Source organism: Leuresthes tenuis, unplaced genomic scaffold (assembly GCF_036924035.1).
Source record: "Leuresthes tenuis unplaced genomic scaffold, fLeuTen1.0.hap1 SCAF_3, whole genome shotgun sequence".
NCBI lineage: Eukaryota > Metazoa > Chordata > Actinopteri > Atheriniformes > Atherinopsidae > Leuresthes > Leuresthes tenuis.
The window spans coordinates 7,192,491-7,209,576 of record NW_027325357.1 but is presented as its reverse complement, the minus strand read 5'-3'; the positions used below and the strand labels follow the sequence as shown (position 1 = coordinate 7,209,576).

At 40.6% G+C, this 17,086-nt stretch overlaps 1 protein-coding gene across 2 annotated transcripts in view; it reads right to left on the bottom strand.

The window, feature by feature from the left end:
- arhgef10la (Rho guanine nucleotide exchange factor (GEF) 10-like a) overlaps positions 1–17,086 on the bottom strand; it is a 112,225-nt gene that overhangs the window by 57,219 nt on the left and 37,920 nt on the right. For both annotated transcript variants that reach the window (XM_072381604.1, XM_072381603.1), the window contains exons 15-18: positions 16,783–16,928; positions 15,759–15,931; positions 11,335–11,450; positions 9,936–10,063 (exon numbers count right to left, since the gene is read on the bottom strand). In XM_072381604.1, coding sequence (XP_072237705.1) covers positions 9,936–10,063; positions 11,335–11,450; positions 15,759–15,931; positions 16,783–16,928 — 563 coding nt within the window. The remainder of the gene's footprint in view (positions 1–9,935; positions 10,064–11,334; positions 11,451–15,758; positions 15,932–16,782; positions 16,929–17,086) is intronic.

The following is a 17,086-nucleotide window of genomic DNA, read 5'->3' as shown; positions in this document are numbered from 1 at the left end:
GATATTGTGTCTCACACAAGAGACCGAATAATCCATTTCAATTTTGAGAACATGTAAGTCATGAAATGTTCTGCCCTCACACATCTTCATAATGTAGTTTGCTTATGGCCTTTGAACATCAGAATTTCTGATGTATAAGTTGTCATTTGCATTTTGCCTCTGTCTCCGTATGCTAATTTACAGATAAATACTGTGCGCTGTAAATGTCTACATTTCTCTAAAGGTGTGACACAGAGCATATTTATCTGCAGCTTCCATGTAAAATTAGAAGAACTGTAAACTATTTTCAGTAGTTAACAAACAAAATTAGTGCATGTTGACACTGACAAAAGCTTTTAATCTGCTAATGTTATTTTAATTTAAAAAGATTTGAATAAAATCTGAATCATGTTTGTAAAAATCTATATTCTTAAGATACGCATGAGAACACAAACTAAACTAAGTCCCTGTGTTACATTTTACTAGTAGACAGCCAAATGCCCAATATTTGACAATCTCACAAACCTTTTTTGCAAGCCATAGAGCGGTGTGTCTTCTACATCCCTTCGGATCAAATTTTAAGTGAATAGTTTGAGAGCTGTGTATCTGTATCCTCATTGTGTTCATAATCTAATTTGTAAATTTGTGATGAGAAAATTTGCAAATGTGTATACAGAATTTTTGTGTCTTATCAGATTATCCAAAAGAAGAAAAAGTGTGCTAAATGTGCACACAAATCGGTTGATCTATCTGGAGATGCTTTTACAAATTTGCAAATCTGTTCATAGACACAAGGATTGAGATCCTGTTCATAACACTGCACACCCTCTAGACATAACACTGCACACACTCTAGACATAACACTGCACACACTCTAGACATAACACTGCACACCCTCTAGACATAACACTGCACACACCCTAGACATAACACTGCACACCCTCTAGACATAACACTGCACACACTCTAGACATAACACTGCACACACCCTAGACATAACACTGCACACCCTCTAGACATAACACTGCACACACTCTAGACATAACACTGCACACACTCTAGACATAACACTGCACACCCTCTAGACATAACACTGCACACACTCTAGACATAACACTACACACACTCTAGACATAACACTGCACACACTCTAGACATAACACTGCACACACCCTAGACATAACACTGCACACCCTCTAGACATAACACTGCACACACTCTAGACATAACACTGCACACACTCTAGACATAACACTGCACACCCTCTAGACATAACACTGCACACACTCTAGACCTAACACTGCACACACTCTAGACATAACACTGCACACACTCTAGACATAACACTGCACACACCCTAGACATAACACTGCACACCCTCTAGACATAACACTGCACACACTCTAGACATAACACTGCACACACTCTAGACATAACACTGCACACACTCTAGACATAACACTGCACACACTCTAGACATTCTGCTTCATTGGTAGTCCCACATATTTCTCTCATATTTCTTTAGTAACAAAATGTGTCAACCAACAAATCCAAACGGCAACAGATGTGAAATGAGCAGAGAAATAACAGTCAAAAAACAGCTTTATGTCCAGTAACACAATGAAAGGGATACTGGAGGAATACTTCAAATGTCATAAGGTTCTAATGCAGACCAATTTACTGTTTAAATCACCCAAAAATAAGACAAACTTTAAATATGACTTAGCAACACCAGATTTCTTTCATCTGTTCAATTCTTCAACTAAGCTATGAGCTATGAACATAAATGCTATGCAGAAGAGACAGAAAGTGTACAGTTCACAAAGAAATCAAGAAAATACATTGGCTGGATGTTTAAAAAAAGACTAGCTAGGTTTCAATCCATGCTACTGTCCCAAAATCAATATAAATCAAAAAGTTGTTTGACCAAACAATAAGTAGCTGAAAAGCAAACGAGCATTCGGTGACTGCTGCTCAGTGTTTCGTGTAATTGGGCAAGACACTGAACCCCCACAATGCGCTCACTTTCCCCATCAGTGTGATTGTCGAGGGGAAAAAAGGCTAAACATTGAGTACAAATACGTAAGAAGCCCTGTATGAGTGCTTTGTGTTTATTTTTGTATTTAATATGAAACAGTTACAACTTAGGCTAAAAAGAGCAATACTGCATGTGTGTGGACCAATGTGATCCAGTGCAGCCAATGTTTTACACTTGCAATGATCTTGTGTTTAGAGGATAACTTTTGATTGAGCATCCATTCATTTTTGGAACTAATTATATGTGAACTTGGTTCTGTTTTGCAATAAATTGCAAAGAAAAGCCAATACTACTTCCCCAATTCTACAACTACAGTTTGAGCAAGCACATCAATGTGGACTGCTGAACAAACCCTTTCAAGGGAACAAATTAGTAGGTGTCCTTCATAAGCAATAAATGGACACTGTGCAACCGGTGAGGATTTGGTGTTCATCAAAACCAAGGCACAGGAGTTAAGCAGCATTTCATTCTCTCATTGAAGTTTTTCTTTTTCTTCTCTTTTCTTTTACGTTTCAGCATGCAATTAATTAACTCTATACATTCCGTAGGAGTTCAATCAAATATAATTCACACATATATTTGCCTGTTTTTACTAAAAAAATATGCGAGAAGATTGAACTGTGGACCACATACAGAGCACAATGGCCCATTGGAGTCTAGTTGAGTGTATATATGCTGGAGAGATTTAATCCCCAACTGAACTATCTGGTGCTAATCTAGCTCTGTGAGCTTCAATTTCATGGGTCAGACTAACACATTACACGCATGTTAAAAGTCTGGTTTTGATCTGACCACAACAAGAAGCTGCTTTTTTTTTCTTGTGCCATGCAAACACGCTCATTATGTGAGAGCAAGAGCCCATTTGCAGCAAACTCTGTAACATCCAACATCAAGGAGGGTTCTCTTAACTGTGGATGTGTCATGAGTTCAAGCTTTATGTGAGTCTCCTTAACCAATAAATAAACAAATAAGTAAATAAAGAAAATCACTCCTGTAGTTCTTAATATACTCAATACAAAAGTGGGCTCAACTGACTTGAAACCAGTATGTGTTTTTCAAGCCCCAAGCAGCTTTGAAAAAAAGAAAGAAAGAAAGAAAAGGGCAATACCACCTGAAAAACACATAAAGAAGACATTTTTACAATCAGCCATCATTAGAAGGTAAATGAGTGGAGAACAGAAGGCTGTCAGAAAGTCTGCCTCCATCATATCCACTGCTGCCCGCTGCAAATTCATTTCCATTTCATAGAGGACGGATGAAAAGAGAGGGTTTGAGAAAGAAACTCACCTGTACACATACGGTGAGATCGACTGACTGTAGACAAGAACAGCATAAAGAAACTTTCTTGACATGTAGAAAAAGTTTAACTTTGGCAAAAGGGTGTAATTCATACTATTCACTGCTTAAATATAACAGAGGCAATTTGCCGAAGACAGAAGGAGAGACAGCGTGTGACGAGAATACAACTCCATACTTGGCTGGATTCTTTAGGTAACACTTTATACCCACACGGCATCAAACATGCCTAAACTGAGAGCAGTCACCACCAACCTCCCCTGCCTGCTGATTGACAGTCGCAGTGCAGGTGTGAAGCACTGCCAGAATGGAGAACGAGCTTGTGCATGCTGGCAGAGGGGAGATGAGGAGACCTGAGAGGTAAGGACAGTCAAAAAGGAAAAACAGGGGGATGGGAGAGGGCAGTGTGAGGTGAGAGTGCAGATAGGGGAGCTGGCCCGGTGGATTCATGAGAGCAGGTCAGCGCTGAAGCGCACGTGTATCCCTAATGCACGAGGACAGGACAGATGTAGGATCGAGTGCTGACTGGCAGCTTGTCATGCACCCATCCCTCACTTCACCTCCAACCTGCTGAGACTCAACCAGTCAGAGAAAAAGTTGGCTCTGCAAAAAGTAACAGGAATCAAAGGACTTAGCTGAGCCTGGCTGTGAGTCTGTTGACTTAGTTCTGAACGGGATAAACAACTTGAACGTATAGAAATATGTGCTTGGATGTGTAGCGCACCCACGTAAATAACTGATGTTTGTACTGCCACTGTCTGAGTCTTTATTTTGTAACTTCAAAGTTCATTTCACCCCTGACAAATGTTTCTGCATACAACACAAGAGAATAGGCCAGTATTCTACTTGATTTCAACTGTCAGACTGTTGGTCACGAGTAGATTCACGAGACACAGGTTTAAATCAATTTGTTGTGCTAGTGTCCCAGTTGTAACCAAATATCAGTCAAGTAACTTTTGAAGCCTCAAACTGCATCTCTCCTTGGGCTTTTGCACTAACTTTAGCACTACTATAGTCTGAAATTCCACTTCTAATGACATCCGATTAGCAAAACTAAACTGGAATTATCATTCAAACACATAAGCTGATGAACAGTTTTTTTAAAGTCTGTGACATGAGCTGTGCCTGAGAGATGAGTCACACAATCAGTATGATTGCTTTCATTCGTTATCATGGGAGCCAAAATGAAAACCATCACATTTGGCACATGCAACGCACACTAAAAGACATCTTACAGCTGTTATGAGGCCGGCCTTACTCTTGTATCTAAACCATAATGTAATTTTCACATTTCACCCCCAGGTTTTTATTTTGATTGAATAAAAATGCTTTATTTAAGCTTCAGATGGATTGTTACACAGACCCATCAGGGAGGACAATTAAAAGAAAATATCAGGCATGTGATTGGATTAACCGTGGGTCTATCATCACCTATCACAAGCAAACTTCAACCAATTAGATGAACAAACCATTACAGCAAACAGCAAAGCCAGTTTGTGACTCAGTGTCTTGGCGGAACTGTTAGATGAACAGCAAAAGGCCCTTTTCATTTAAGAAAAGCCAGTTTGATACTTTCATGCTGTTATAGGTGATGTCACAGCATTCTTTATGGTAGCCTCTGTAGGAGCCACCACTGCAGACTATTCTAACAGCTAAAACCTTCCCAAGTTTGCCAGGTAGGATGATGATTAGCCAGACCAACTGCGCCCTGGTCACAGGTGCTTAACAAATCCCAGTCTTAAGAATCTAGCAAGAATGCAGTTGCCTTGCAAGGTCAACACATTTTAGCAATAAGTAATGAGATTTATGTGAGAGTAAAAGCATTTCCACTAGGTCTTCTTCTTACTGTGTTCGTATAAATTGTTGATGCACATAAAAGTTTACACCAAATTCATGGCGCCCCAAGTCAATCATTAAAGATTTATTGTACATGTAGTATTTTTATGTAAGAAAACTGTGTTCTGACCACACTAAAAGTAAGATATGACTTTTGTTAGTTTTGTTTATCAATGGGGTCGGAATCATATCAGACCTCACAAAGCACAAAGGCATTGACACGATTTACACCACACAATCACATGAATTGGTAATAAAGAAGATGCACTGAATTCATCTGTAGCAACATAAGCAGACGAGAACAACAAATAGAATCTCAGAAAATGAGCTCAGGAACCAAAATTTGTTTAGACTTCTGAAGCAGTAGCACAACAGTTTCAACTAGTGCTGAGAAAAGCCAATATATAACCACAGTGGAGAACTATGGTTATTCTTGCTCGCCTCCAGGAGATAATGTGCCAACACGTGGGAATGTGAAAAGTAAAAGAAAAACATCAAGCTGTCCCTGAACAAAAAACGGCTGAAAACAGCAGAATGGAAGAGGGGTGAATGCAGAGATGGAAAAAGATATCTTACTTCACTTGAATGTGACATGCGTTATAAGGACATGTCCACATGCTGTCCAGGGTCTGAAATGCACATTGTACCCAGAATTCCTGCTGACAGGAGGTGAAAGCCAGTTGTGCACATTTACTCATCAGCGTTAACATTTGTCTCATCTAAAGGCAACAATCTATAATAAAAGACTTAATTTCACATTTCAATTTTATTTCCAATTTACTCAGAGGCTGGGAAATGGAGAGTTCAAATGGACAGTGTTTTAGGTTTTCTAGAATAGAGCTCATACTTTAGAGTACTTTAAAATGGAGCTCTGTGTCTTAATAAAGCAATATAAGATATTTGTGTCATTGTTTCAGATCCTGGTGACTGAATAAGAGAAGAATCAATTCTAGCTTCCACCTCTTCTTCCATCCCTCAATGTTATACAAAAAGCCATCCAGTTATTTAGTTAGTTCGCTACCCGAGTCTGTGGCTCATTCAGTTATTTCACTGCATTTTCACACAAAAGATAATATTCCCAACTATTTTCTGCATCGACACAACGTCTACATAAACTCTATCATATGAGTATGCCCTTTACAGCTCCAACTAACAAACATGCCAATTTGAAAAAGACATTTGAGTGGCCCCTGAAAAACTCAACAAATATCTAATCTCCCCCATTATATAGGAATGGAAATTGATTTCTGAGAGAAGCACATCTAAAAACCTGGACAGGCAAAAACTATTTGCCACTGACGGAAAGTGAAATATTAACTTCTTCTGTAATTGCTTTCTGTCTACAGCATCTCCTAAGACATATGAAAAAAAAGAAAGAAAGAAAGAAAGAAAGAAAGAGAGAAAGAAATGGCCTGCTCTCCAGACACTGAAGTATGGACATAAGGACTGTAAATAGTCTCTCTGAGGCTTGTCTATTTAGACAGGACTGTCAGTTAGAATGAATGGTGGCTGAATCAGTCATCTGATAGTAAATTAAAGTTCTACCCCTTGGCTTGCAGGCTCAAAAAAGGGAAAAAATAAAGGTTAGCGTTCTGTTCCCTTCATGTATTCTCTATGGTTGGTGAAAGTTGCTGGAGCAACAAATACATTTGGTTGAGGAAAGAAGTTTAAACTCCTTTATGGCCCCTTTATCTGTGCCTGTGGTTGCTCCTGCACGTGTACTTAAAGAGGATGTTAATGAACTGCTGTCACACGTAGGCATGGTGCCTTTGAGGAAGAAGTCAGGATTCTCCCCACGTACTCGTCTGTTTGCAGTGTGGAGGCTGTGATGTGCTGCCTGACTGCAGAGAGTTGCTTGCGGCCAGATCGGAGGGGACCAACTCAGTACAGGGGGTCCCTGCTGTGGTCTCACACTCTCACAAGCAGAGCAAAGGCTCAACACTGCATGTGAGTGCGTGGATCCATGCTTCTGTCCCTTAATGTGTCTGCCTCTTTTACAAAGATCTATGTTTTTATGTAAGTTTGCATTTGTCAGCAGGGAGCACGTGTGACTACATGTAACGTGCAAATACTGACTTCATTACAGATTTTTGAATAGATTAGCAACAAAATGAAGAAGGACTGTAAAACAAAACCATTGTGTAAATCTGTTTACAACTGTTTGGGTGCGCTTGTGTTTGTGAGGGTAACAGAGACAGACACGGTCTGCACACTGCTATTCCCTGCAAGCTGCCACTACTGCACCTCGGGTGGTGTCAGAATGGTTTGAGCACCAACTGCGCCACCTGTCACCCTACACCCCGAGGCTTACTACCGGTTCAGCCCAGCAACACTGAGGTCCAACCTCAATTAGACTGCTATCGCACAACCAGGATAAGACGTTTCACCGACAGAATTCTCTCTTTCAGCTTACATTGGTATCTTTTAAACTAAAACTGACCATTTTCAGTGATTTAAACATGTGTTCTTTTCCACATTTTTAAAATCTTAAATACATATCTACAACTGGGACACATGTAAGGGTGGGACATATCATTGTCAGTGTAGTTTCTGATGACATTATCACTGGAGTTAAGAAAATAGGGTACCCCTTGAAAGGGAATTTGTGGACTCACTTGCAAGCATGACATCTGGCTCCACTGAACATCTGAGTAAGCAGATTGGCCCTGCAGGCCTAGTGTGACAGCCAACGAGGAAGCTGGGAGATGCGGGAGAACTGATCTGCAGAGCCTCACTGCTCAAGCTGTCACTTTAGCTTGGGTTGGCACACTTAGATTCTCCCTGGCTCTGAAGCATTAGGCCCACTTTTCTGACTGCCACTGCCCTGTCGGCACCAAGCCAAGTCTTTTATGGGAGAGGTCGCTCATCACTCCCACTCGCTTTCTTCCTCTCCTACTCCTGCTTATTTTGTCTCAGCAGGGCACCTGCTTCTCTATCGCAATCTTTCTCTTTTCTTCCTCCCCTGCCTCTTTCTTATCCTTTCCCCAAACAGAAGCCACAAAAATGGATCCATTATAATCTGCCATTATTTGCTATCCCCAGCCCCTGTGCAGTGCTCTGAGCGACACATATACTGTTTTCTAACCATTTTTGTTGTTCTCTGAGTAGATGTTCAGTCATTCAGTAATCATTCTACCCACGAGGATTCATCTTGACATTTTAAACATCAAGTATGACAAGGTAGTCGCCTAAGGTCTCCACATGGTTGTATGTGTTAAACTGAGATGAATCACAGCACAAATGCTTCTTTGTGTCTGGATTGGTAATAAATCTGTTTAATTTTAACATCAATCTATCCTCTAAACTGAGTTACTTAACCTTTCTATCACAAGTTATTGGTTTAGGTGTATTTCATTTAGAATAAGATGCCCCAAAGACCAGGAGATCACATATAGCACTGAATAAATTTGGCACAGAGCAAGAATATCAAAATAAAATAATTCTGATATTTGGGATGAATATATCAAGCAATACAAGTTATGAATTAATGTCAAGTGTTGGGTAAAGGGTGTAGCAAAAACTTTCTCAATTAAATCAGTTTTACAAAGCCAATTCTTTATTCAAACCATGTACTGAATGGAATAAATTATTTGGGTCAGGCAATTATACACACAAGACGGAGCAAACTGTTTTCACATCTAATTTCCAAAAGGTCAGAGTGTTCTGCTGGCCACGAGATCTACAGAACGCATATCCATGGTACCGCAGTTTCCTGTAATACTATGCTGTCTCATAGAGGGCAGCTAGAGTTGTTTTTGATTCTTCAAATTGTTTCATTGAGGCCTCCTCAGTTCAGCACAGTACATCCCTTACAAGAGAAGAGCCTTTTGACTATTTAAGAATTTAGGATTATCATGACTTAGATGAGAATCTACGAAGACACACAGTGTTCCATCTTTTTCATCGCTTTCTCTCTGTCCTGCTATACTTTGTGCCGCTCTTGTTTTTTTCAATAGTTTAAGAGATAACCACGCAACAGGTTATTATTTCAAACTGCCATTTAAAACAAATGCTCCAAAAATCCAAGAGAACGCATTCAGTTGAGTTTACACTTGCTCTTTTGACCCAGATGATAAATGACCAATTTCAGAGAATCGTGACGCTATCTTTGGTTCCTAATCCTACGCAACACTGGGACAAAACTTTGATAGTAACAGAAATTTTAAATGATTTATCCAACAATGGGAGCTGCAACACTTAACTATGCCTACTGACCAACCAATAGTAATGCAGCGCACCAACATGACACTGGAGTAGTTAACAAAAAAGAAAAAAACACCATATCCAATGTAAAAGCCCAATTTCCATATATTTGGAGGTGAAATGAAGTGGTCTGGATTCCAGTTGATAGGAAAATCAAGAAAGACGGCTGCGTCAGCAGAAGCTTTGCTTGTAAGATGTGTCCTACAAGTCTTATAATGACTGCTTCAAGGAGAACATAGTAGTGAAATGCTAAAAAAGGTGCTGCACAACATTATGATCGCTGCTCGTTATAATCCTTAGCAGTCTGAGCTGTGTGTACATCAAAATGCTTGTCACTGCGTGTGATCATTTTGCGGTTTCAGTTACAACCAGGTTCTGTCATTGCTCGTCTGGTAACGTCATCATTAAAACCATTTCTGAAACTGACTGCTGCACAAGCCGCACCTCATCTTTTGAAAATCTCTTTGGCCCTTTGGTGTTTTTGTGTTTTTGCTGCTGTTGTTGTCACTATGTCCCTGCCCCCAAACATCAGCAAAATGTACATTTCAATTAGGGCCACATCTGTATGTGAAATACCACTCACTTGTCTGGCCTTCCAGGCACCTGCAGGCGTAAGCGACATTTGTTAGCACACTGGATCTGTTCTTCTTTAATGCGGATAAGCCTCTGCAGAGCCAGACACCAGTCCTGTGCCACGGTGGTGTTCAGGTTCTTTGATGAAAAAAGACACACAGGTAAAACTACTTGTTTTTCAGCTGTGGTATGCACTGGGTCATCTAGCACAGAGCAAAACACATTATATGCAGACGGAGGACAGGTACTTACTATAGATCTACTTGATATTCTCACTCAGAAACTAACATGCCTCCATTTACAAAAACTGCAGAGAATTATTTGAGCCAATATTCTTCAAATAATGAACTGCACAAGCCTTTTTATTCACTCAAATGTAACACTGAATTTATTTCCGCACCGGCATCCATTTTACAGCAAAACTCAGACCCTCAAGTCAAACAGAATCAAATCAATTTTCTGCAGTGAATGAGCTGTGTAGAAGTATCGAGTCTTTTTTTTCAGCAGACAATATTGTAACTGGGTGGATAGTGAATATCAGCCATTAAGTGCCAGGCCAGTATCACTCCTCCTGAGGACATTGTGCTCATTGAGTGCAGGGGGCAAAGGTGTCACAATTAGCCTGAGAGGCTCTTGGTGATTGCTGGAGTATACCTCCCTGGATGTGCTACTGCACATAATATATAGTGGTGTAAATGTGATGCTGGCAGACTACTGGGAAGTGACCTGATTTGAACACAACAGGAGGGGTGCTGACAAGTTATTCAGCAGCACAACAAATCTTAAACTACAATCTGGTATATCAGAGGGAACACTTCATTCTCACCATTGTGGTACTTTTGCCAGGAATTTTGATGGAAGACTTTGTACTTTTACAAATGAATGATTTAACAAGCACATAAAGGAGCATTTTGATCACATTTTAAACTTATTTAGCTTCTTTATGAGGAAGAGCAAAAAATATGCTCCCAAATGGTTATCTTTTTACATTCCAAACCCAAACTTATTTTCTTTTTAATTCAATTCAGAGTTTTTCTTCCCTGAAATTCTTCAGCGTGTTCTCAGGGCTTACAGGGTGGATTGCATTCCACATTTCATATATTTTCATTCAATATCTTCAGATAACTTGATTATAAATCATTTGTGATACTGAAAGCACTCTTGATAGAGAAAAATGAATGTTTCAAAGTCAGCCAACTGTGTGTTTTTCAATGGCCAATTACACTGTTCAAGCAAAACGCTAAAGGATCTAGTCTGTGAAGTGATGCGACGCACGTGAACAATACAAATCGTGATTCAGCTGGAGTTAGCTGGACACAAAAAGCCTACGCCTCCTATGTTTCCTTTAATTAGATTTTTCTCATTACATGTTCTTGTGATACACTGAAGAAACGTAGGCTTATACATACCTGGTATATCCCCTGCAGCGTGCCTACAAGCAGAGTAACCTCTTCTACCACTGAAAGGTCATGTTGAAGTTCCTGCAGCTCCTGGTACAGCCGTGGAGGGCCCAGGAGAGCTTTACCTATGAGGTAGACAGAAAGTCTAAGACTTATATTCAGCCATAAAATGTTTTCATTCGCATGTAAATACACAAATGTCTGTTCTCTGTGATACCTGTGTTCGAGCAGCCAGTTCCTCACCTGCTGTTCTCCACTTTGCTGTCCAATGGTCATTTTACTCACTGCGATCATATTTGTTTCTTATCTATCACTTGCTGGTACGCCTCTGCCTCAGTATTGTAGCGACTGGTTTAAAATTGTCAAAGTGCTCTTTGTGTGTGTGTCAGAGGGAGAATAAAAGTTTGACACCGAGAAACTGGGAGAATTTGGATTGACCTGGGTATGCTTCTGTCTTTTGTATCTTATCTTATAAAAGTTTTTTTTGTTTTTTTACATATTATGATGTTTTCATTTTTGGACTGATACTACTGTTTAACTGCTGCCTGCCTGCTCTGGTTGACCAGAGGATGGTTTGCCTGTATTTGAACTTTGCTTTGAACATTACACGCGACATGGCTCCCACAGTTGGGTCATTTTCATGTCACAGACCATCACATATTCAGCAACAGTCAGTAATTAGGGAATTACTTATAGTCCAACCGCAATATTTGTACTGGGGAAGCGAATGATGTATTTGGAATAACGCAATATTTTGTCAAACTTTTACTGAAAATGCATCCCATTGTTCGGCCATCAGTGGTGCAGTCTGTATTTGCCATTACAGCGATTAAATAGCTATAGCTAACAAGCTATTTGGATGTCACCACGGGAATTTTGGACCGTTCCTTTTGGGCAACAATCTTAAGCTCTTTCAGGTTGGAAGGCTTCCTCGTCATACACACACAGTTTCTGAAAGGGATTCAGCTGTGGACTCTGGCTGGGCCACTCCAAAATGTTGATATTGTGTCCTGTTAATAATTCGGCAGGATGTTTTGGTTTATTGTTTTTCAGTGGACTGCCTGATGTTATCACCTGAGGACCTTAATGTAGACCTCTTTTAATATGACATTAAACAACATATAGAACCCACTTGTTCAAACGTATTGTTTATGGCTTCAACTGTGCACCTGAAGCAGCCAAATTAAATTAATTTGATGATGATTCTGACCAGGAATCAATTGCATCGCATCAGAAACCAAATAAAATATTGAAATAAAATTAGATTAAGTAAAGCTTATCAATGCTTCATGCGTAAAAACAGCCTCATGGTACGGAGCTCACCCAATATTATATGAGCAACAAACTCAGATGATTCCACAGTTTACTCAACAAGTCGACACACATTACAAACTCTTAGTAATGGTCATGCTCGTTTCCATCGATGACACTTGGACATGGAGGCTTCATACAAATCTTTTGTTGTTTCTTTCGCTTATTTACAACTAGAAGATATCTATATTAAAATAAAAAGTCACTACAAAAACTTTAGAGCCTAAATTGAGTAGTCCTGTTAAAACCATCAATTCATCAACTTATCTCAACACCAGCCCACATAAGCTGTTCAATCAGCTGTTCCCCTCAGAGTGCTCTATTTTCACAGCTCCAGCCTGCCGACATGGGCAGCATTATCTGCCAGCAGCACTGCAACACATCTCCACCCCAGCTCCTCCTTTTCAAGCTGTGGCTGACTTAATCAATATCACTGTCTGTCACTGGTGCTGCTCTGTTTTTACTTGGGCTGTTCTCAGGGAGTTCCCAGAACAAAACGACTTTAATTGCACATTTTTAAGAAAATGTTCTTAACCTAACTGTACAAAAACAGTCTTTTTTTGTTTTTAAGAGCTGGAGCCATTGACTGATTTAAATTCTCCTCTTGAAAAATGGCTTTAACAAACAAATACTGTTTTATTTTATGTTAACCAACTAATCTTTTACATAGATATCAGCACTGTATATATATCAAACAGACAACATATATAAACTAACTACCCTAATGTGGATGTACACTGTATTAGAAAGCTCAAGGTCAGAGTGTTCCTCATACTGAGAGAAAACAATGACATTATCTCAAAGATCTACTGGTGGAAAGGAAAATATGGAAAACTGCTTTGGTTGATAGTCCAGTGGGCACAAAGAACTTCTATGTGCAGATGGATCGATCTTCATTATTTGTTGAGCTGCAAGAAGTGAATTTATGAGTAAAAAATTAGATGGAGAAGCTGTTATTTGGAACTATCATAACCTTTGCTGGCAAAAAGAAATTCAGGTGTCTCATTAGACACAAAATTCAGCATCGATTTGAGGTCCGTTGCCTTCACAGTCTTTCTCTCTTAGTGCCAAGAATCAATAATTGTGTCTCCTCCTGTCTGCCATACTCTGTCCTAGCTCCTCTGGCCCACATCTCCCCAGCAGCAAGCTCTATGAGAATTGCCTAATTAAATTCTGCAGGTAGATTTTGCTCCAGAGCTGTCCTGCACTGTCACCACTACCACATAATAAAGCAGTAGATGAGCTGAGCAGTTCAGCGAGCTTAGTGAGGAATGCTCTTCCAAGGGGACATGCAGCTGTTTGGCTAATCACGTCCATAAATGGAGTGACAGTGAGGCCGTAAGAAAAAGCGAAAAGTAGGGTTTTACTATTCATCTAAAGGGCTCCATTGTAGCTTTTGGCATTTAATGGGATTTTTGACAATAGTGGTCAGTGACATCTGTCATCTGTGCAAGGAAATCAATAGGTGAGACATCTGAATATAAAGGGGTGTGCTGCTGGCTGAAAGAACAATGTTTTCCTGTCTTCTCCAACGAGATTGCTTAGAAACTCTGTGCAGGTTTGTCAAGTCCTCATGGGCCTGCTGTTGGCTACAACCCAAGAGGTGAATGTGCTGAGTTGTAATCCAGCATAATCCCATTGGTGAGGCAGGATATGGTTTATACACTCAGACATGAATATCCGCACTGTCCGCCAGACACATAATTCACTGGTGTGGAGGGCCTAAGCCAGAGGGGTCCATCCTTGCACTCTGCTGCTGTGCCAGTGGTGCTAGCTAGTGGCTTTAAAGACAATGCAGCTTCCACACTTGCATCAAAACCCATGTCTGATCCCCAGCCAAAGCCCACTGCTACTCTTCCGATGAAAAAAAAAAAACCATTTCTGACAGCAGGTCATAAGGGAAGTGACAATCAAGGAGGAAAAATGGACAGCTTGATAGGAAACACCTGACACAACTGGCTTTCAGGAAGATGCAATAATGGTGTTTGGCCTGCTGTGCATCTGTAGGAACACACAAGAAGACCAACAGCACAATAGTGACACAGGCAGAGGTCCCCCAAAGTCAAGCTTTCCTTTATAAAGATGAGTACAGGGGTTTGCATATGATGAAAAATGGCTCCACAGGGATTTTGCCTGTATATGCCACTGGATGACATCACAGGAGTATATAAATAGACATTACTGCCAGTCTGAAAGAAAGTTTGGGGACTAGCCCCACAGATGTGCATCAGTGTTTACGAATAGACATGATTAAGGTGAACACAATGTGCCAAAAGAGCAAGAAAGAGAGAATGTCAGAATCAGTATCCAGCACCTCTGTCAGCCATGTCATTTTGAAGAGTTATACACAGGTGTAGGAAGGCAGAGAGTTGCACTGAGTGCAAACCTCAAACGGTCCCAAATCCTCACCACAAAGTTGTGAGCTTGTGAGTGTTGACTACCTAACGAACAGGAAAATAAAAAAATCCCATTGAAAATATCAGCTTGCTCTCAAAACTGTGGCGGCTTGTTAAGCATGACACAAGGTGCACTGAAGAAGGCACCATTAATATTTAAGCCATGGAGCTGCAATTTTAGAGTGCGTTGCATTACATCCTGATAAGGCCTTATATCTCCCTTTTCCCATGGCACGTTTATCAGGGATCTTGTCAAGCTCTGTATACACCAGAGTTTTGTGAGAGGCGGCAGGAGAACTAGTGTTTCAACTACAGATACGTATCTCCAGCTACTGGCTCTCTAATTGGGCCTAGAAAGGGAGGGGATAATCTCTGTAGATTGATGACTCCTTTTTAGACGTGTTTGAGGTCTATCAGAGAGTGAAATGAGACTGTGAGGATGATGCGGCATTGGGCCCAACATCACTCTCCAAGATAAAACGCCCCAGGCAGATGGATACAAGTGACCATCATCACAACCCTCCCCACAAACACATCTTCAATCAGAGTGACAAGCAGCACGACTGCGTCTCCTCCCCTCCATGCGACACTTGAGAACGGAGACAGATCAGCCTTGCTGAGTCAGAGGGAGGGCCTGAGACTGACAGTCAATTAAAGTCATGAGATTAATCGATGCCGCACATGAGAAAATACTACAAGTTCACATACTTATACATTTGTTTTTACCTGACGTGCAGGCACCTCCTGGCCTCTTAGCCCCACTCTGCTGGAACAAGGTCTCTTTGCTTTGAGAGCCCTCCTGCCCAACCTCTACAACGTGCACCTGCTGTAGGGGGGCACTCCACTTCATGGTGTACTTGGGGCCAACTGGGACAAGACTGCTGATATCTGGAGGCCCTCTGGAGGAGATAAAAAGAAAAAAAAAATTAAACAATTTCATAAGGAAAGCAACTTGACGATTCTCTCCCAATCCAAACCTTGCAAAAAGAAAGAAAAACAAATTTTTTTTAAAAGGCACAGCAAAGACAGAGATGCTCTTAAAATGTCACAGGTTGGGAGTAAGAATTAAAATGTGTATGATCACCCATGTTCACTGCCAAAATTGTACCCCTGAAGCTCATTGCTATTCATGTATTCCTGTAATCATGCTAACAATCAACACCATGATCATTTTGTCAAGATCCTGGAGGGCAGACAAAGTCGACCTGTGGACACTTGAACTGAGTGAAACTTAAAGTGGTAATTACTTTAAGGGCTGGACATGAGGGCTTTAAGTAACAACTTTGACAGGGGCTTTGCAAAATGTACAAAATCGCTGTCCTGTTTTCTTCTTTTGAGAGATATGGAAAGAGAGAGATGTGATCAATGACGCTGTCACAGAAAATAAATTGGAAAAAAGAAAGAAAGAAAGCTTCATGTCAGTAATGTAGGTCTCCTGAAGGTGTTGTTAGCTGTTCTACCATTTGTTTAAAGCTGATAAAGCTCCTGCAAATTCAGATAGTGCTCAAATCTCCTTGCAGCTATTTCTCTTTACTACGCAGTTTGCCAAAATATCCTTGCAAATCCCAGGGCATGAAATAAGAGCCCTGTGTGACAACATATCTCTGTTTTCAAACTGTGCACTTTACTGAGATCTGCTTTAAAAACATATGCACAATCTTATACTGCAGCTCCTCATTATGATCGCATTGGCAAAGTATTCTTGAATTTAAAAAAAAACTGTTTAACTTTTTCTACAAGAGGGACTTACTTGACATTTATGTTGGCACAGATGAGCACATCATCAAAGAGGAAGACTTTCCTCTCCTTCGACTTCAGGACTTGTCCCCGTTCGCCATACACAGTCTCAATAAGCGTCTCACAAAGGACCAGTGACCCCTGCTCCGAGTTCAGTTGCTAAAAGGGACACAGCAATCAGATCAGAGGCGAAGGAGACAGTATCACAAAGGGCCAGTCCTCTGGAGTTCAGTGCCTGGAGGACACAGAAGTCAGGCTTGGAGGAACAGATGTCTCATCGGGGATTAGCAACACATTCATTCTGCTGAAGGTCATTT